The 21782-nt window shown below is 39.1% G+C and overlaps 1 protein-coding gene across 1 annotated transcript in view; it reads right to left on the bottom strand.

Annotated features, from left to right (window-relative positions):
- Positions 1 to 5966: 5966 nt before the first annotated feature.
- Positions 5967 to 21782, bottom strand: part of YEATS4 (YEATS domain containing 4) — a 38627-nt gene continuing 22811 nt past the window's right edge. The window contains exon 7 of the mRNA XM_080662867.1: positions 5967 to 6374. Within this exon, the coding sequence (XP_080518993.1) occupies positions 6205 to 6374 (170 nt within the window). The 3' untranslated portion in view covers positions 5967 to 6204. The remainder of the gene's footprint in view (positions 6375 to 21782) is intronic.

Here is a 21782-nt window from a genome sequence, read left to right on the forward strand (position 1 = left end):
TGGGGATAGCCCATAACCCGGGCATGTGCCCTTGACCGGAATTAAGCCTGGAATCCTTCAGTCTGCAGGCCGATGCTCTAGCCAATGAGAAAACCAGGTAGGGCCAGAAATGTAATCTTTTTTTAAAAAAGTATATTTTGTTGATTTTTACAGAGAGGAAGGGAGAGGGATAGAGAGTTAGAAACATCGATGAGCTGCCTCCTGCACACCTCATACTGGGAATGTGCCTGCAACCAAGGTACATGCCCTTGACTGGAATCGAACCTGGGACCTTTCAGTCCACAGGCTGACACTCTATCCACTGAGCCAAACCAGTTAGGGCCAGAAATGTAATCTTAATCAACCAATGTGGAATTTCCTGGTCAATACCAATGAGGTCATCTGTCACATGGGCCCTCTTCATCCCCCATCTCCCCCCAGCCCCAGAAGAGGCAATTTATGGGACTGAAAACCCTTGCCCTCCCTTAAAAGATGTCCTGGTCCAAAAAATGATTCTTCCTTTTCTTTTGTTAACAGCTCCCCTGCCTCACCCTTCTCCCTACAAAAACCTTCCATTTTGTTCATCCCTTCTGAGTGCCCTTCTAGATGCTAAATTCAGCATGGTTCATGAATTGCTTCATAAAGCCAATTAGAGCTTCAAATTTACTTGGCTGAATTTTGTTCTTTTGTTGTTGCTAATGCTCACCCAAGTATTTTTTTTTCCATTGATTTTTTAGAGAGTGTGAAAGGGAGGGGGAAAGACAGGGAGAGAGAGAAACATCATTGTGAGAGAGACACATCCATTGGTTGCCTCTAGCAAATGCCCGCCTACAACCAAGAAATGTGCCCTCGACAGAATCGAACAAGAGACCATTCAGTCCGTGGGCTGACACTCAAACCACTGAGCAAAACCGGCTAGGTTTAAAAACATATTTTTTAAAAGAAATATGTTTTCATTGATTTTAGAGAGAGAAGGAGGGAAAGGTATAGAGAGAACCATGAGAAACATCTACCAGCTGCCTCCTGCATGCCCCCTGCTGGGGATCAAGCCCAGAACCCCGGGCATGTGCCCTGATGGGGAATGGAACTGGTGGCCTCTTGGTGCATGGAACAATGCTCAGCCACCTGAGCCACACCAGCCAGGGCTGAATTTTGCTCTTAACAGGAGTAATTACATATCTATAGTCATGCTTTGAATAATGTTTCAATCCACTGATGGACCACATATACCACATGGTCCCATACAAATATAAGGGAGCTGAAAAATTCCCGTCTCCTAATGACAACACAGCTGCTATAAAATGACTGTGGTGATGCTGATATGAACAAGTGTAGCACATACAGTTATACACAGCACACGATATTGATAATAATAAATGACTGTTACTAGTTTATATATTTACTACATTACACTTCTTGTCATTTTATTTATTTAATTGATTTCAGGGAGAGGGAGAAAGAGATAGAAACAACGATGAGAGAGAACTATTGTTCCACTGCCTCCTGCATGTCTCCTACTGGGGATCGAGACCGAAACCTGAGCATGTGCCCTTCCAGTTCATGGGTCAATGCTCAACCACTGAGCCACAGCGGCCGGTCCTTATTGTCATTTTAGAGTGTATTCTTTCTACTTAAAAAAAAAAAAAAGGTTTGCTTAAAACTGTGCTGTTATGTGGCCATCAGCCTCAGACATTTGTGTACCTTTTCTGAGTGCAGATATACAAATACTTACCATTGTGTTACACTTGCCTACGGTATTCAGCACAGTAACATGCTGTGCAGGCTTGTGTAGCGTAGGAGCAAAAGGCTGTACCACATGGCCCAGGTATGTGTAGACGATCTAGGTTTGTGTAAGGGCACACTGTGACGTTTGTATGACAAAACCCCTTAACGGTGCATTTCTCAGAAAGTATCCCTGTGACACATGACTGTACTTTAAAGCAAATCTCAGGAGATTCCTAAACTCATTCAATTTGGAATCCAGAACTTTATGATTTCTGGGTTTCTCACTGTACTTTAAAAATTCTTTGCAATTCTAAAAACAATATTTACTCCTGATTTTCCTTGGTTTCAATATCAAGAGTTTGAAGTCTATTACTATTTTTAAAAAAACCAACTGGAGACATTAGTGGGAATGCTAAGGAATGTCTTGTACAAGAGATTTCAAATATCTATTCTTTAATATTCCATCCACCAGAACTTAACACCAGAATCTTCTTACATGTTACTAATGGCTAGCCAGATTCTTATCTCAATGTTTTGTACTTATGTCACCTGATGTTCAAATTTGACACAGTCTTAAATTACTCCAGGAAAAGAAATTTACGAAGTATTTAGGCATGAGCTAACGCTTTGAACATGAGAAGAATTAAGTGTTATTGAGGCAGAAAGGCTGTAAATTACTGGTCTAAGTCACGTTGCTGGATGACTAACCCCTTAATCTCCTATCTCTTACATGCAAAATATGGATAGCAGCCCTACCTACCTACCACACTGTTTAGAAAAATGAGACTTACACTTTGATCTTCTTTAAAGAAGTGAGCTGCCTAATTAGCTGACTTTTCTTTACTTGTTCTTAGTCTTTATCTCAAAAGTAATGAATCCTTGGTAAACACATATTATCTTCCACTTGTACAAGAATGGAAAAATAGAAATCAAAATCTTGTATTTTTAATGTTTGCTTTAAAATTCTAAACAAAACTTGTCACGTTTTAAAAATTTTGATAAAATTTACATAGTATTAAAACCATGTTTAAATGTATAATTCAGTGTTTTTAGTATATTCACAAGATTGTGCAATCATCACTACTAACTCCAGAACATTTCATCACCCCAAATGGAAATCCCCTTTGCCCCATCCCCTGGCAACAAGTAATCAAGTTTCTATTTTTAAGAATTTGCTTATTCTGGACATTTCATATAAATGAAATCATGTATTATGTGGCTTTTGTGTCTGGCTTCATTCATTTACATTTGTTTTCAAGGTTCATTCTGTTGTAGCAAAATTAGTACTTATTTCCTTCTGGTTGAATAACATTCCACTGTATGGCTATGCCCCATTTTATTTCATCCATTGCTGATGGATATTTGGGTTGTATCTTTTTTGGCTATTATGCATAAGTCTGCTACAATCATGTACAAGTTCTTGTGTAAACATGTTTTCATTTCTCTTGGGTATACACCTAGAAGTAGAATTGCTGGGTCATTAGGATAACCAAGATTAGCCTTTTAAGTAATTGCCAAACTATTTTTCCAAGTGGCTGTACCCATTTTACATCCCCATTACATGAGGGTTCCAATTTTCCACATCCTCACTAACTTATCCTATCTAATAAAAGAGTAATATGCAAATTGACCATCACTCCAACACAGAAGATGGCTGCCCCTATGTGGTCAAAGATCCTTCCCCCATGTGGACACAAGATGGCCAGCAGGGGAGGGCAGTTGGGAGGGACCAGGCCTGCAAGGGAGGGCAGTTGGGGGCACTCAAGCCTGCAGGGAAGGGCAGTTAGGGGTGACCAGGCCAGCAGAGGAGGGAAGTTGGGGGCAACCAGGCCTGCAAGGGAGAGCAGTTAGGGGGACCAGGCCTGCAGGGGAGGGCAGTTGGGGGGGGGGACCAGGCCTGCAGGGGAGGGCAGTTGGGGGGGGACCAGGCCTGCAGGGGAGGGCAGTTAGGGGCAATCAGGCTGTCAGGGGGGCAGTTAGGCATCAATCAGGCTGGCAGGGGAGTGGTTAGGGGGTGATCAGGCTGGCAGGCAGAAATAGTTAGGGGCAATCAGGAAGGCAGGCAGGCGAGGAGTTGGGAGCCAGCAGTCCTGGATCGTGAGAGGGATGTCCGACTGCCTGTACATAAATGGGCAGTCAGACATCCCTCGAGGGGTCCCAGATTGGAGAGGGTGCAGGCTGGGCTGAGGGACACACCCCTCTGTGCACAAATTGCGTGCACCAGGCCTCTAGTTTTAAATATATTTTTATTGATTTGAGAGAGGAAGGGAGAGGGAGGGATAGATAGAAACATCATGATGAGAGAGAATCATTGACCGGCTGACTCCTGCAGGCCCCCTAACTGGGGATCAAGCCCACAACCCGGGCATGTGCCCTTACCAGGAATCAAACCATGACCTCCTGGTTCATAGGTCGATGCTCAATCATGGAGCCACGCCGGCCAGGCAGAAACATCGATTTTGTTGTTTCACTTATTTATGCATTCATTGGTTCCTTCTTGTATATGCCCTGACTGGAGATCTAACCCGCTACCTTAATGTATCAGGATGATTCTCTAAGCAACTGAGCTACCTGGCAAGGGTGTTACTTACAGTTTCCAAAATACTTTCCTATCTATTGTCCCTCGGTTGCGAAGATAGTTCAGCTAACATGGCCTTAACCATTAAGTACCACTAAATGCTCAAATCACAGTAGGTGACTCCAAAGTACAGGGCTCACCATGTGGATGTGAACAGGAGAGGCTGAAGAAAAGGTAGAGAAATTAGGGGTGAATGTGAAGCTGATGCACCGGTGCTTCCTTGTGTGTCTTTGGAACAGGATGAGACATTAAATTTTTCCATGTAAAACTAGTGACACTACAGGGTAGTTAGGCAGAACAATACTTAAGCTGTGATTTTTGCCTTCAAAGAGCTTCTGTTACTACAATGGATGCCAATAAGAGACGTGTGGTCACAGTACTATGAAGACATTAATTGTAATGAGAGAGCTCCAGTGTGCATCAGAGAAAGGAAGAAACATTACAAGGCAGGAAATGGATCAGTAAACTACATTTATTGAGTAGTTACTGGATACTGGCACATCAAATAGAAAAGAGTCAGGATGAACAGGAACAATGACCCCTAGGAGCACCTCCATCTGGGAGAAAGCCACCCCTGAATTCCTGCCCCGATGTCAGACAGTCCAGTTCCTCCCCGTATGTCCCTGGTTCAGCCAATGACGCCGCCCAGCACTGGAGCTCAGAGGGAGCAGGACCATTCTCAGCATGAAAAGGAACAGTTAAAGAAATATATTGAGTTAAACCTATCTCTGCAATATAGCTTGCATCAAGAAATGAAGAAAAATGGTGAATTAGAAAAGGAGATTACCAGAATGATGATCTTACAGCAAAAGTGCAACCTGCATCTTCAAAATATATATATATGTCTGGATGAAAAAAATATACTTCAACAGAAGTTATTATCAGTGAAAGCAATTCAAAAGAAATGTGAAAAACTAAGGAATATAAAAGAGAAGTGGAAACAAGAAGCAGTAAACCTCAGAAAACATGGAAATGAATATGGTAGAATACTGTAAAGTAGAACAGTATAAACAGAAGATTGAGAAAGAACAAGACAGGATGTAGCAGAAAAATTAGAACAAGTCAATCTATTTTTACAGACACAAGCATGTCTGTAAACTGTTCAAGAAAATCTAGAGCAGTTAAGAGAAAATAATAATGCTTCAATAAGAAGGCTGTTTGAATTCAGAATTAAAGATCTGGAATCTGAACTCTCTAATATGAAAACTTCTTTAAGATTGTAAATGGGAAAAATATAGGCAACTCTACCTAGAAGAAACAGAATGTAGAAAGTCACTGGCAAATGAACTACACGAGACTAACGAGAGGGGAGCAGAGGTCAGCGCCGAACTTCTCCGCAGAAGCACCAGCACAGCCTTCACGCAACACTCCTCATACGAGGCCAGTCCCAGAAACACCGTGTTGGAAATGTTAGTAATAGTTTTGTACCCAATAGAAATTCTACTCCAAGAGTAAGTTGGTGATTCCTACCTCAAGAATCCTTTTTATGACTTAAATAAACTTGTAATACTAAAAAGGAAAAAAAAAAAAAAAAAGGAGTCAGGATGAAGGCAGGTAAGAACTTAAGAAATTAAATATACACATTAATTTTACCACTAATTCTAACTACCAGGGAAGTATGAATGGTGTATAAATTATATTTTATAACAAATTTTTATGCTTGTCTAAAGGATAAACTATACACTGTAATAAAAAGTTTTTAATTGTGCTTAACATCATAGAATTTACCCTAAAATGGGTTAAAAGGCCCATACAGAATTCATATCTATTATATACATATGTTTCACATTAAATACTGCTTGAAAAGTACAAATACTTTGACCCCATTGCTGAGAAACCGATGGTCAACAAGCAATCCATTTCCCCTTTCAAGTCCACCTTATTTTCAGTTTAGTTTCCTACTCAGTTCTCTTCAGAACAGTTTACATCTCTTTTGTTTGATCATCTTCTTCGAGTTTCCTGATTTCATTTTTTAAACAATTTATAGTTTCACGACTTGCTTTTAATCTCTCCTTAAGCTCTGCAATTTCAAAGCTTGTTTTTTTCTTCGCAGCTTCTAATTTTTCTCTGGTTTTCACTTCAAGTTCTGCAACTAAGAAAAACATACACTTTTAATGAAATATTTCATTTTTCTTACACGTCTAAAATATGTCACAGAGTAATATATGAGGCATTTCCTGAGGTCAATGTTCCCATGATGAAATATGGGCAACTTAAGAGATATAACATTAAACAGACGGGGGTGGGTAAGAAAATCTGAATTCCCAAGAGAGGATCTCAGATGTTTTCTTTAATAGTAAAATTATAGCTACTAATATTTCAATTTATAGTTAGAATTTTGTAACATAATATCCTTGTTTTTCTCCATATACACGTTAATCTGGAAATAAGGGGGCATACAATCCAAAAGACATCCAGCTAAATAAGAACACTAAATATATAGTGTTCTTACATTTATGTACAGGTACAACTGACATAAACCAAAAAGAGAGCAGTAACTGTCTAGGTTTGAATTCCAGCTCTACTATTTATTAGCTGTACTACTCTGAGTAATTTATCATCTCTATGCTCATTTCATCATTTCTAAAATGGATATTATAATAAAAAACACCTCAATATTCTTTTTTGAGGAGATTTTAAGTGAATTCATGTATATAAAGTATCTAGAATACTATCCGGTACATAGTAAGCCATATTAACTACTATTATGACTGAGAAACATTAAATGATATTTAAAACATTCAAGCTGCCTATATAACAAGTTACTAAAGAAAATATCACTAAGCAAAATATAATTCATCTATTTAAATATTCCACTTAGTGTAGCATTCTATTTTACAGAGAAATGCCTACTTTCACCCAACATCTCCATCTTGTGGACATTTCAGGTAATTGCTGCTGATAACCATTAAAGCATAGTTATGCTTTAAGTAAAGTGTAAAATGATCTCTAATTGGAAGAAGCAAGGTTTGGTGAAGGAAAAACAAAAACAAAAAACCCTTTGAGCACTGCTGGCAAGGCTCAGTGGCTGAGCATCGACCTATGAACCAGAAGGTCATGGTTCCCGGTCAGGGCACACCCAGGTTGTGGGCTCAATCCCCAGTGTGGGATATGCAGGAGGAAGCCTATCAATGATTCTCTCATCACTGATGTTCCTATCTCTTTCTCCCTCTCCCTTCCTCTCTGAAATCAATAAAAAGCAAACACACATACACAAAAACCTTTGAAATCTGAAAGACTTGAGTTCAAATACACCCCTGGCCCCTTATTAGCTGAATGCTGACATCTCTAGGTCTCCTTCAGTCTCATCTTTCTGTATGATACAGTTAAAATTCTGTTATTTCTCAGAGGAGTTATGAGGATTAATCAATAGAGCTGGCCCTTTATATCCACGGGTTCTGCATCTGTAGACCTAAAATACTGGGGGGAAATGTTATGTTGTTACTAATGTGTACTATGCAGTCAAGCCTAGATGACCACTGAACATGCACAGACTATTTTTTTCTTGTTATTCCCTGAACAATACAGTTCAACAACTATTTACATTGTATTAGGTAGTATAAGTAATCTAGAGAGGATTTAAAGTATATAGGAGAATATGCATAAGTTATATGCAAATACACCATCCTATCCTATATAATAAAAGGCTAATATGCATATTGTCCCCTTGACCAGGAGTTCGACTGGGAGTTGAACCAGGGGGCGGGGCTGGCCGACCAACCGCCTGTGGCTCCTCTCCTTGGCTGGCCCCACCCCTGATCAGCACCACCCCCCTTTGGGGCGGGCCAGCCAGACCCCACCCGTACACGAATTCATGACCCGGGCCTCTAGTATCCTCCAGACCCGGGCCTATAGTATCGTATCCTCTGGGTGTCCTGGAACCAATCCCCAAAGGATACCAAGGGAAGAAGACTGTATGTATATGTGAGACATTTAGCACATTCAAAACATGCAATAATATTTTCTTATTTTGCTCATTGCTAGTAACTTTCTTTTCGTGATACATTTTGTAACACAGATAAATATTTATATTGACAAAACAATCCATATTTTTCTCTGTACTTTATTGCTTTTATTTCTAAATTGTTTTCACTATTTTTTTAAAAAAGTTTTGGCCCTAGCTGGTTTGGCTCACTGGATAGAGAGCACTGGCCTGAAGGGTCCCAGGGGGTTCAATTCCAGTCAAAGGCACATGCCTGGGTTGCGTGCAGGAGGCAGCCAATCAATGATTCTCTCTCATCATTGATGTTTCTCTGTCTCTCTCTCCCTTCCTCTCTGAAATCAATAAAAATGTATTTTTAAAATAAGTTTTAGCCCTAACCGGTTTGGCTCGGTGGATAGAGCATCGGCCTGCGGACTGAAGGGTCCCAGGTTCGATTCCGGTCAAGGGCATGTACCTTGGATGCAGGCACATCCCCAGTAGGGGGTGCGCAGGAGGCAGCTGATCAATGATTCTCTCTCATTGATGTTTCTGGCTCTCTATCCCTCTCCCTTCCTCTCTGTAAAAATCAATAAAATATATTAAAAAAAATAAAATAAAATAAGTTTTACTTCACGGAGATGTAAAGCAGGGCATAGGAAATACTAGTATAGTCAATAATATTGTAATAATTATATTTGGTGCCAGGTGGGTACTAGAAACATCGAGGGGAATACTTTATAAAGTATATGACTGTCTAACCACTATGCTGTGCACTTGAAACTAATACAAAATAGTACTGAATGTACACTGTAATTAAAAAATAAAATTAGCCCTGGTCGGTGTGGCTCAGTTGGTTGGAGCATCATCCCGATATGCCAAGGTTGCAGGTTCAATTCCCCAGTCAGGGCACATTCAATAATTAACGAATGAATGTATAAATAAGTAGAACAAGTTGATGTTTCTCTTTCTCTCACCCTTCCTCTCTCTCTCTAAAAATAAGTAAATAAAAATTTTAAATATAAAAAATTAAATAAAAAAGTTTGTACCTTTTGACCCCCCCCCTTCACCCATTTTGCCCACCCCTCACCTCCTGGCAACCACCAATCTGTTCTCTGTATCTTTGAACTTGTTTTTTTGTGTTGTTGTTTTTTTTTTTTAATTCCACATATAAGTGATCTTATATGGTATTTGTCTATCCGTCTGACTTTTTTCACTTAGCATAATTCCCTCAAGTCCCATCCATCTTGTCACAAATGGCAAAATTTCATTATTTTTTATGGCTAAATAGTATTCCACTGTGTATATATAGATACCATATCTTCTTTATCCATTCATCCATCAATGGACACTTAAGGTAGTCTCCCTATCTTGGATACCATAAATAATGCTTCAATAAACATGGCAGTATGTGTGTGCCTGTGTGTATTAATTAGTGTTTTCATTTTCTTTGAATACCCAGAAGTAGAATTATTAGATCATGTGGTAGTTCTATTTTTAATATTTTGAAAACCCTCTGTACTGTTTTTCCACCGTTGTCTGCAGCAATTGACAATCCCTCCAGCAGTGCATGAGAGTTCCCTTTTCTCCACATCCTTGCCAACACCTGTTTGATGCCTTTTTTTTCCTGTGTTTGCTTTCTTTTTGTTGCTGTTGATGCATTTTTTATAATAGCTATTCTGACAGTTGGGAGGTGATTATCTCATTGTGGTGTTGATTTGCATTTCCCCGATGATTAGTCACGTTAAACACCTTTACATGTACCTGTTGGCCATCTGTATCTTCTTTGGAAAAATATCTATTCAGATCTTCTGTGCGTTTTTAAATTAAATTGTTCGCTTTTTTAACTCTTGAGTTGTATGAGTTATTTATCTATTTTGGATATTAACCTCCTATCAGATACATGATTTGCAAATATTTTCTCCCATTCACTAGGTTGCCTTTTTATCTTGTTGATGGTTTTCTTTGCTGTGCAGAAGCTTTTTGGTTACTGGTTACTGGCCTTTATGAGGTGTAGGAGCTCTTTATATATTAAAGAAACTAGTCATTTGTGACATGAACACAATGGTTTTTATGGTTTGAAACAGAGTCTTCACACTTGTTTTACAGTGCTTTGTTTACAATGCAAAAAATTTTATTCCCTTGCTCCCTTCTCCATATCAATTAAAAAACACTTGGTTAGATGCTGGGGTACAGAGGTAGAAGATGGACAAGAAAGAAAAATGCTGTACAATGTTGTAAGATAATCATAGGGAGCCATGAAAGCAGACTGGGTTTATACTAAGGGAAAAGGGTATGTGATTATGAAGGAAGGCATCTTGGCAGTAGTAAAAACTGAACGAAGTTCTACAGAATGAGAAAGGAAGTAGGTAGAGGAAGTAGACATAGCAGGCCCTCGAAACAGCACATGTACATTTGGGGAACAACAAGGAGTCCTGTATTATTTTAAGTCTTAAATCTAGTCAGGAAGACCTGACTCATTTGTCAGAAAGACAGCATTCACAGTAGATACAGATTCCGTTGGTCTGATTTCGTTACACTTTATTCTTGACAAATCATAAGACTGCAAAGGACAGGATATATCGGGAAGAAGGCCTAGGTTAATTAGCAATGAGATCCTAGGGGAAATATTTTAAAACTTCTTTTATTTGGTTCCACTTTTCTGCTTTCTACATACTAAATGCTTATATTTTTAAAAATTCTGTTTTAAATTTCCAAATAAAGCCTCAAGCTGGAGTAAATTAATCCAAAGAAGAATAATTATTTGTGAAGAGCCAATCTTACTTACTGGTTTGAAGCACGGATTGTAAGGTTTTTACAGAGAGATCAATAGCTTATTGGTTAAGAGTACAGATTCTGGGTTTAAAATCCTGGCTCTGATCTGTAGCCCTAGGGCAGCCTTGGGCAAACTACGGCCCACGGGCCAGATCCGGCGGTTCTATCCGGTTCTCTTGCTCTCCCCTCGGCTCCTTTACTTTGAATTTATATTAGTTCACACAAACACTCCATCCATGCTTTTGTTCCAGCCCTCCTGTCCAGTTTAAGAACCCATTGTGGCCCTCGAGTCAAAAAGTTTGCCCACCCCTGCCCTAGGGTCTTTACTTATAAAATGGGACTAAAAGTAGAACCACCCCCCTCTTATGGTTATTATGGTATCCAATAAGTTAAGAAATGTTAAGTGCTTGTCTAGTACATAGTAAGCTCTCATTAAGTGTTCATTTAAATTATTCCTCGTAAAAGCAACTATTACTTTTAAAAGCTAGATCAGGAGGGAATAATGGCGGCGGAATAGACAGACGTGTTCCGAGCCTTGTCCCGGAGCAGAAAGAAAGAACAGCTGAGGGTCGCACAAGGAGTGTTTGTTGGCTGGTTGGGAGACAGCTGAATTCCAGAAGGAGGTGGGGGACTGCTGAACGGGGTTCCCCTGACCTGGCAGCACCAACTGTGGCTGGGTCCCCTCCCGGAGCTGCGGGGTTGGACGCGGAGTCTGAGCCATCTTGATCCGGAAAGTGGAGCTTATCTGAAGCCTGAGAATCCACAACGGCGGCACCCCAGGAACAGCTGCGAGCCCCAGAACAACGCTCCCCAACTGGCGCAAGCACACGGGTTCAGAGGAGCTCTACACTCCACCACGGAAAGGTCAGATTTCGCCTGGGATAAGGTGAGGTCTCTGGTCCCGGCGGGAGAGAGGAACGCGCGTTTTGCGGGAGCTGGAGGACCAGGGAAGTCTGTGCCTAGAAAAATCCGTGGCTGTAGGGGCTGGCGTGATCTGTGATTGTGGAAAGGGGTCCTCAGAGCTGCTAAGAGAAGGGCACTCTAAAAAGCAACCCATTTTGATCTGAAGTGCAGGGACACCCTAAGAATTTCAGGCAGTCCAGACTTACGCGCAGCCCCTGCGTTCCCTGGGTGCCTGGGCTTACGCGGAGTCCCGGAGTACGCACAACTGGGCCTTTTCCTCTTGAAATTCTTGCTTCTGATTACTAAGCCCAATACATAGGATCACCCAGTTGGGGACACCCTGGGAGACTGCAGGGGAAGGTTGTTTTTCTGGAACCTGGGGATCGGAGCGGGGAGTGACCATCAGAGAGTCAGCTCTGAGGCAGAAAGAAGGCTCTAACACTGCCTAGAGAGGCCATAGATAGACCCGGAAGTTAATCCAGAAACACTGCCACCCAGGGGCTGAATCACAAATCGACTCTTGTGTAATCAAAAATAAAGGAATACGAGAAATTAAGACACACCGCCTGCTTAAAATCAGGACTGGCTTACAACACCGAAGAGCAGTGGATCGCAGGGAACTGCAATACTGTCTGGACTGAGAAACAGGCGTGCCAAACAGAAAAACAGAGGAAGTGAATGACCTTCACTACTTCACATTTTATTTTTACCTTTTATTTTTTTAATTTTTTTTTTATTTTCATTTTTTGCATCTTTTAATCAAGAAACTTTTTATTCTTTTTTCATCACTTGATTTTACCTTTTTCATGATTACATTTTTATTTTCAATCCGTATTATTACTACTGCTATTTTATCTTTTTTTTTTTTTTTAAAGTGTCATTTTATTTTCTCTTCATTTTATTTTGGGATTAGGGTTCTACATTCTATTTTTATCTTTCCTTTAGCATCGTTTTACTCTATCTCAACTCTACCTTTAGGCCATCACTCTCTTCCTAACCTCCCCCTTTTCAGTGTCCTGTTTATATTACCCTTTTACTGCTTTAGATTTTCCCTATTCTTTCTGTTTACCCCTTGTTAAAATTTCACCCTACTTACATATCTAATCTCCAATCCTCTGCTCCAAGTCCACATACACCTCTCCCTTCGCTGTCTGAGCTATCCATAAACTTGTCCTTCTCTCTGTCCTTTTGTTGTTGTTTGCTTGAATGTAGATTATATCCAATTTTTATGCTTTTTTGTGAGATTGTTTTGCTTATTCTTCTTTTGTTTATTTTTTTGTTTGTTTTGTGCTTCAGCTTTCCCTTGCCTCACTCCATATTAGTTGGTGTGGTAGTTTGTACTAATCCCCAGGCACTTGTTGCTGGCATTTTCTGGGATTAGTGATTGTTCTATTGGAGTTTTATCCCCAATATATATAGTCTGTTCCCCTTTCTCTCTTAGTCACTTTCTTGTCTCTCTTACTTTTTTTTTTTTTTCTCTTTACTTTCCCTTTTCCCAATTTCATTTTCACACTCCTTTTTTCTTTTTTTCTTTCTTTCTTTCTTTCTTTCTTTCTTTCTTTCTTTCTTTCTTCTTTCTTTCTTTCTTTCTTTCTTTCTTTCTTTCTTTCTTTCTTTCTTTCTTTCTTTCTTTCTTTTCTTTCTTTCTTTCTTTCTTTCTTTCTTTCTTTCCTTTTTCCTCTTCTTCTTTCTCTCCTATCACCCAATTTGCCTTTCTCTGGTGGTCACCTTTATTGGAGGTTATTAATATCGTGAATACATTCCTGTTCAGTGCCTTGTGAGTTGTACCTGGTAGTGCTGTATTTTGTGCCTTTAAATCAACCCAGGAGAGAGAGAACTACATAACCAGACACCCAGAGAAGAGAGACCATGGGGAGACAAAGAAGCAGCCCGCATATGAAAGAAAAGCAGGCATCACCAGAAAAGGAAGTAAACGAAATGGAGGCAAGCAACCTTCCAGAAAAAGAATTCAGAGAAATGGTCATAAGGTGGCTGAAAAGAATGGAAGACAAATTCGACAATATGAGCAAGAACCAAGAGGAAATGAAGAAGAACCAAGAAGAAATGAAAAATGACATCGCTGCCGTAAAGAACTCAATAGAAAGCATCAAGAGTAGACAAGAAGAAGCAGAGGACCGCATCAGTGAGCTAGAAGACAAGATGGAAAAAAATACCCAAGAAAAGCAACTTCTAGAAAAAAAAATTAAAAGGCAGGAGGAGAGTCTAAGGGAACTTTGGGACAACACGAAACAAAACAACATTCGCATAATAGGGGTTCCAGAAGGAAAGGAAGCTGAGCAAGGAATAGAAAACCTCTTTGAAGAAATAATGACAGAAAATTTCCCAGATATAGGGAAGAAAAAACACACACAAATCCAAGAAGCTCACAGAGTCCCAAGCAAAATGAACCCCGAAAGACCGACACCAAGGCACATTATAATTAAATTGGCAAACACCAATGACAAAGTAAGAATCTTAAAAGCAGCAAGAGAGAGACAGAAAGTTACATACAAAGGAACCCCCATCAGACTAGCAACTGATTTCTCAACAGAAACTCATCAGGCCAGAAGGGAATGGAATGAAATATACAAAGTCATGCAAAGGAAGGGTCTGAATCCAAGAATACTGTACCCAGCAAGGCTGTCAATCAAAATTGAAGGTGAAATCAGGAGCTTCACAGACAAAAAAGGACTAAGGGAATTTATTACCACCAAACCAGCAATGCAAGAAATGCTAAAGGGTCTGCTGTAAAAAAAAAAAAAGAAAGAAAGAAAGAAAGAAACAGGAAGCGAAGAAGTAACACAGGGGTAAAGAATAGGAATGGCGACAAATAAGTACCTATCAATAATAACTTTAAATGTAAATGGATTAAATGCCCCAATCAAAAGACATAGGGTAACGGATTGGATAAGAAAACACGACCCATATATCTGCTGTCTACAAGAAACCCACCTCAGAAAAAAAGACGCACACAGACTGAGGGTGAAGGGATGGAAAAAGGTTTTCCAGGCAAATGGAACTGAAAAAAAAGCTGGGGTAGCAATACTTATTTCTGACAAATTAGATCTCAAACTGAAGGACATAACAAGAGATAAGGAAGGCCATTTCATAATACTAAAGGGAGCAATCCAACAAGAAGAAATAACTCTGGTAAACATATATGCACCCAATACAGGAGCACCCAAATACATAAAAAAACTCCTGGAGGATATCAAGGGAGAGATTGACAGCAATACAATCATAGTAGGGGACTTTAATACCCCACTATCACCACTGGACAAATCCTCTAAACAAAACATCAGCAAAGAAACATCAATCCTAAATGACTCACTAGACCAGATGGAATTAATTGACATCTTCAGAACATTTCACCCCAAAGCCACAGAATATACATTCTTCTCAAGTGCACATGGGTCATTTTCAAAGATAGACCATATGTTGGGACATAGGCAAAGTCTCTTCAAATTCAAGAAGATAGAAATCATATCAAGCATCTTCTCAGACCACAGTGGCATAAAACTGGAAATCAACTACAATAAAAACAACCCAAAGAAATCAAACACATGGAGACTAAACAGCATGCTATTAAACCATGACTGGGTTACCAGAGAGATCAAAGAAGAAATAAAAAACATCATGACAACAAATGACAATGAAAACACTACAATCCAAAATCTATGGGACACAGCGAAAGCAGTCCTGAGAGGGAAGTTCATAGCTCTACAAGCCTACTGCAAAAAACAAGAAACAGGGGTAATAAATTACCTAACCCAACAACTCAAAGAGTTAGAAAAAGAGCAACAAGAAAAGCCCAGTGTAAGCAGAAGGAAGGAAATAATAAAGATCAGAGCACAGATAAACGACATAGAGACCAAAGAAACAATACAAAAGATCAACAAAACCAAGAGCTGGTTCTTTGAAAGGATAAACAAGATTGATGAACCTCTAGCCAGGCTCACCAAGAAGCAAAGAGAGAGGACCCAAATAAACAAGATCAGAAATGAAAGAGGTGAAATAACAACAGATCCCGCCGAAATACAAAGGATTGTTAAAAAATACTACGAACAACTCTATTCCAACAAACTGGACAACCTGGAGGAAATGGACATATTCCTAGAAAAATATAACCTTCCAAAACTCAATCAGGAAGAATCTAAACATCTCAACATGCCAGTAACTATGGAAGAAATTGAAGCAGTCATCAAAGAGCTTCCAGCAAACAAAAGCCCGGGGCCAGACGGCTTCACAGGAGAGTTCTACCAAACATTCAAGCAAGAACTAAAACCTATCCTCCTCAGACTATTCCAAAAAATTCAAGAGGAAGGAACACTTCCAAGCTCCTTCTATGAAGCCAGCATCACCCTAATACCAAAACCAGATAAAGACAACACAATGAAGGAGAATTACAGGCCAATATCCCTCATGACTGTAGATGCCAAAATCCTCAATAAAATTCTAGCAAATAGGATCCAGCAGTACATCAGAAAGATCATACACCATGACCAAGTAGGATTTATCCCAGGAATGCAAGGATGGTTCAATATCCGCAAATCAATAAATGTGATACATCACATAAACAAATTGAGAGATAAAAATCACATAGTCATATCAATTGATGCAGAAAAAGCATTTGACAAAATCCAACACCCTTTCTTGATAAAAACTCTCAACAAGGTGGGAATAGAAGGATCATACCTCAACATAATAAAAGCTATATATGATAAACCCACAGCTAACATCATACTCAATGGGCAAAAACTAAAACCATTTCCCCTAAGAACAGGAACAAGACAGGGATGCCCACTCTCACCACTCCTGTTTGACATAGTACTGGAAGTATTAGCCACTGCAATTAGACAAGAAGAAGAAATAAAAGGCATCCAAATTGGAAAAGAAGAAGTAAAGCTGTCCTTATTTGCAGATGACATGATATTGTACATAAAAAACCCGAAAGACTCCATCAAAAAACTAACAGACTTAATAAATGAATTCGGCAATGTAGCAGGATACAAAATTAACACCAAGAAATCTATGGCATTTCTATACACCAACAATGAACTTACAGAAAGAGAGACTAAAAAAGCAATCCCATTTTCCATCGCACCAAAAAAATTAAGATACTTAGGAATAAACCTAACCAAGGAGGTAAAAGACCTATATGCGGAAAACTACAGGACACTGAAAAAAGAGATAGAGGAAGATGTAAACAGATGGAAGAACATACCATGTTCATGGATTGGTAGAATCAACATCATTAAAATGTCCATACTACCCAAAGCAATCTATAGATTCAATGCACTCCCCATTAAAATACCAACGGCGTATTTCACAGACCTAGAAAGAACTCTCCAAAAATTCATCTGGAATAAAAAAAGACCCCGAATAGCCACAGCAATCCTGAGAAAGAAGAATAAAGTAGGAGGGATCTCAATACCAGATTTCAAGCTGTATTACAAAGCCACTGTCCTCAAAACAGCCTGGTACTGGCACAAGAACAGACATATAGATCAATGGAACAGAATAGAGAATCCAGATATCGACCCAAACCAATATGCGCATTTAATATTTGACAAAGGAGGCATGAGCATACAATGGAGTCAAGACAGTCTCTTTAATAAATGGTGTTGGGAAAATTGGACAGATACATGCAAAAAAATGAAACTAGATCACCAACTTACACCATACACAAAAATAAACTCAAAATGGGTACAGGACTTAAATATAAGACGGGAAACCATAAAAATACTAGAGGAATCCACAGGCAGCAAAATCTCAGACATATGCCAAAAGAACTTTTTCAGTGATACTGCCCCTAGGGCAATGGAAGCCAAACAGAAAATAAACAAATGGGACTACATCAAAATAAAAAGCTTTTGCACAGCAAAAGAAACCATCAACAAAACAACAAGAAACCCCACTGTATGGGAGAACATATTTGCAAATGGTATCACTGATAAAGGTTTAATTTCCAACATCTACAGGCAGCTTATACAACTTAATAAAAGGAAGATAAATGATCCAATAAAAAAATGGGCAACGGACCTAAATAGAAGCTTTTCGAAAGAAGACAGAAGGAAGGCCAAGAGACACATGAAAACATGCTCAAAGTCACTAATTATCCGAGAGATGCAAATCAAAACAACAATGCGATACCATCTCACACCTGTCAGAATGGCTATCATCAACAAATCAACAAACGACAAGTGTTGGCGAGGATGCGGAGAAAAAGGAACCCTCGTGCACTGCTGGTGGGAATGCAGACTGGTGCAGCCACTGTGGAGAACAGTATGGAGTTTCCTCAAAAAACTGAAAATGGAACTCCCATTTGACCCAGTAATCCCACTCCTAGGAATATATCCTAAGAAACCAGAAACACCAATCAGAAAGGATATATGCACCCCTATGTTCATAGCAGCACAATTTACAATAGCTAAGATTTGGAAACAGCCTAGGTGCCCATCAGCAGATGACTGGATCAGAAAACTATGGTACATCTACACAATGGAATACTATGCTGCCGTAAAAAAGAAGGAATTACTACCATTTGTAGGCACTTGGATGGAATTAGAGAACATTATGCTAAGTGAAATAAGCCAGTCAATGAAAGAAAAATACCACATGATCCCACTCATTTGGGGATAATGAAAAACATTATAAACTGATGAACAAAAAGATAGTTACAGAGGCAGTAAAGCATCAAACAGACTGTCAAATTACAGGGGTAAGGTTAGGGAGAGGTGGGGGAAATAAGAGATCAACTGAAGGACTTATATGCATGTATATAAGAGTAACCAACGGATGCAAAACATTGGGGGGTGAGGGCATGTATGGGAGTGGGGTGGGGGTGGGGGGCAATGGTGAGATATGTACACATATAATACCTTAATAAAAACTTGAAAAAAAAAAAAAAAAAAAAAAAAAAAGCTAGATCATTAGTGTTTAAGTAAATTTCCATGGGTTTACTAGCACAAATACTTTTATAAACTTTTAATATGCTTCATAATGAGCAACCTCGATCCTAAATATTACTCTATCTAAAAATATTACTAAGTTTTTAGAGCCTAAATTCTGGGGAGTGCTTAGGATATAGTCCTGGCTCTACCAATAATTAGCTGTACTCGTGGGCAAGTAACTTAACTTCCCTATACCTGTTTGCTTTTATAAAATGGAGTACTTAATAAATTAATTGTAGAATTAAATTTTATACATGTACAGATTTAGAAGAGTACAAATAGTAAACACTCAGCCCTAGCCAGTTTGGCTCAGCAGACAGAGTGTCAGCATACGGATTGAAGGGTCCCAGGTTCAATTCCGGTCAAGGGCACATGCCCGGGTTGCTGGTCTGATCCCAGTAGGGGTTGTGCAGGAGACAGCCAATCAATGATTCTCTCTCATCATTAATGTTTCTAGCTCTCTTTCCCTCCCCTTCCTCTCTAAAATCAATAAAAATATATATTTAAAAAAACACATAAAAACAAAAACAAATAGTAAGCACTCAATAAATCAGCTCTCTTATTATTACCAAATATTGAGTATAATGCCCTCAAATTGGTAAGAGTGTACCTATCTTTTTAGGTCTTTGATTAACATTCCTAAATTGCTTTCCTAAGAGGCTAAAGCAATTTGTACCCACACAAACAATTTATGAGAATGTAAAGTTCAACACATCCTCACTATTAAAGATTCCTTTTGCTGATTTGATACACATATGATCACCCATTATTGTTTGGTTTGCATTTTTTAAAATTTATTTTTTCATTTTATTTTAACATATTTTTATTGATTTCAGAGATGAAGGGAAAGAGAGAGAGAGAGATAGAAACATCACTGATGAGTCCTGACCAGTTTGGCTCAGTGGATAGAGTGTCGGCCTGCAGACTGAAGGGTCCCAGGTTCGATTCCGGACAAGGGCATGTACCTTGGTTGCGGGCACATCCCTAGTAGGGAGTGTGCAGGAGGCAGCTGATTGATGTTTCTCTCTCATCGATGTTTCTAACTTTCTATCTCTCCCTCTCTGTAAAAAAATCAGTAACATATATTTAAAAAAAAAAAAGTCTAATATGCTAAGTGTCTGGTAGTTCAGTTGGCCGTTCAACCAATCAAAGCATAATATGCTAATGCCACTCAACCCCTAGCTATGATATGCACTGACCACCAGGGGGCAGACAGTCCACTGGTCAACCAGTCGCTATGAGGTGCACTGACCACGAGGGGGTAGACGCTCCAACAAGTACGTTACCTTGCTGCTAGGGTCCAGCTGATTGGGACTGAGTGAGATGGGCCAGACACGCTCTGGAGCCCTCCCACGGTACCTCACCTCCCACGTCCCTCCCCAGCCCCATTTGTGCACTTGGCCTGGCCTGCGCCCTCTTGCAATCTGGAACCCCCTGGGGGATGTTGGAAAGCCGGTTTCAGCCCGATCTTGCAGGCCAGGTCAAGGGACCCCACTGGTGCACAAGTTCGTGCACCGGGCCTCTAGTTCTTTGAATAATCATAAAGACAGTGTTTATTAAAATAAATTTCATTTAAAAAATTGAGCTATCAGCTATTAAAATGTGTTTACATTTTTTTGGGACACCCTGTATTTCATTTGTCCATTTTAGGGTTTTTAAGATACTAATCTTTTGCCATATTTCTGCAAAATTATTTTTCTTCTTTGCCCTTTTGAAATGTATAAGTTAAATATTTTTTACAAAATCAGGTTTTTCTTTCCTTTAATGTAATTTCTTCTAACATCTCAATTTTAAAAACTCTTCCCCAGACACGATAGCCATTTCTCTAATTTTTTAAATAACAGGTTGACTGACTTTAAAAAAAACATTGAACTATTTTTAATTAAATTGGAATCTGTTTTGATAAATACTATGAAGCAATGATCTAAATTAAGTTTTCTTCTCAAAAGCTTATCAACTGTGTCAGTACCACTTTTAAAATTATCTTTTTTTCCTTACTGTTTGATATTATTAAGAAAATAAAGTGAATATAATTCAAAACGTGCAATTTACTGGTAAAACTTCCCAAGGTTATACAGCTCCATGCATAAGCTTTAACACATAAAATATATTTATAGAAAAGCTTTTTTATGAAACACATTAATTACTTGTACCTAATTAAATGAGTTATTTAATTTGTTTTGTTGAAAACACAAAAATGTGGTCACTTGAATTTTAAAAGAGAAGTTTCCTCTATCAATTTGGCACATTTTATGCTATGGGAGAAAAGATCTATGGAGCGCAAATAACCAATAACAAATTAAAATAGCATATTAGGTGTTTTTTTACCTTGTCAAAGTGGTCATATACATATCTGTTTTATGTTCATAATGAAGTAGGCCAGGTAAATACATTTGCAGATGCAGAAAGTGAAGCATAAAACGTTTAAATGAGTATGATTTTAAATTTTAAATGACTACCAAGTGGGAAAATTATAATCAATATTCAGATCTTTTAACTTCTAGTCATGATACAAATACAAACCAAACAGTATTAAAACCAATAATGGTTCAATAGCAACTCCCTTCTCCCCTGTATTCTCATCCCCCAGCCATTCTTTTACTGGATTGCATCAGTCCTTTCAGCCTATAAATATACTGGTTTATTTCCCCCTGAAAACACTACCCTAGACCCTATATCCTGCTTCTGTTACCACTGCAAGTTCCAAGGCAGAGGTGTCCACAGTGCCTGTCGCCAGTTTCACTGATTCTCTTTTCATCACTGTCCTTACTATTCTCCTTCAACTGCCCCTGTTAAGGCCTTCAAGGACCGCTACCTGGCTATAACCCATTTCATGGCCCACATCTAACTTGACCTATCAGCAGTACCGGACACAGCTAATGATTATTTCTTGATACACTTTCTGTACTTGGCTTTAGAACATTACAGGCACCTAGTTTTTCTTCCTCCA

Source organism: Plecotus auritus (genome assembly GCF_963455305.1).
Source record: "Plecotus auritus genome assembly, chromosome: 3".
Classification (NCBI taxonomy): domain Eukaryota; kingdom Metazoa; phylum Chordata; class Mammalia; order Chiroptera; family Vespertilionidae; genus Plecotus; species Plecotus auritus.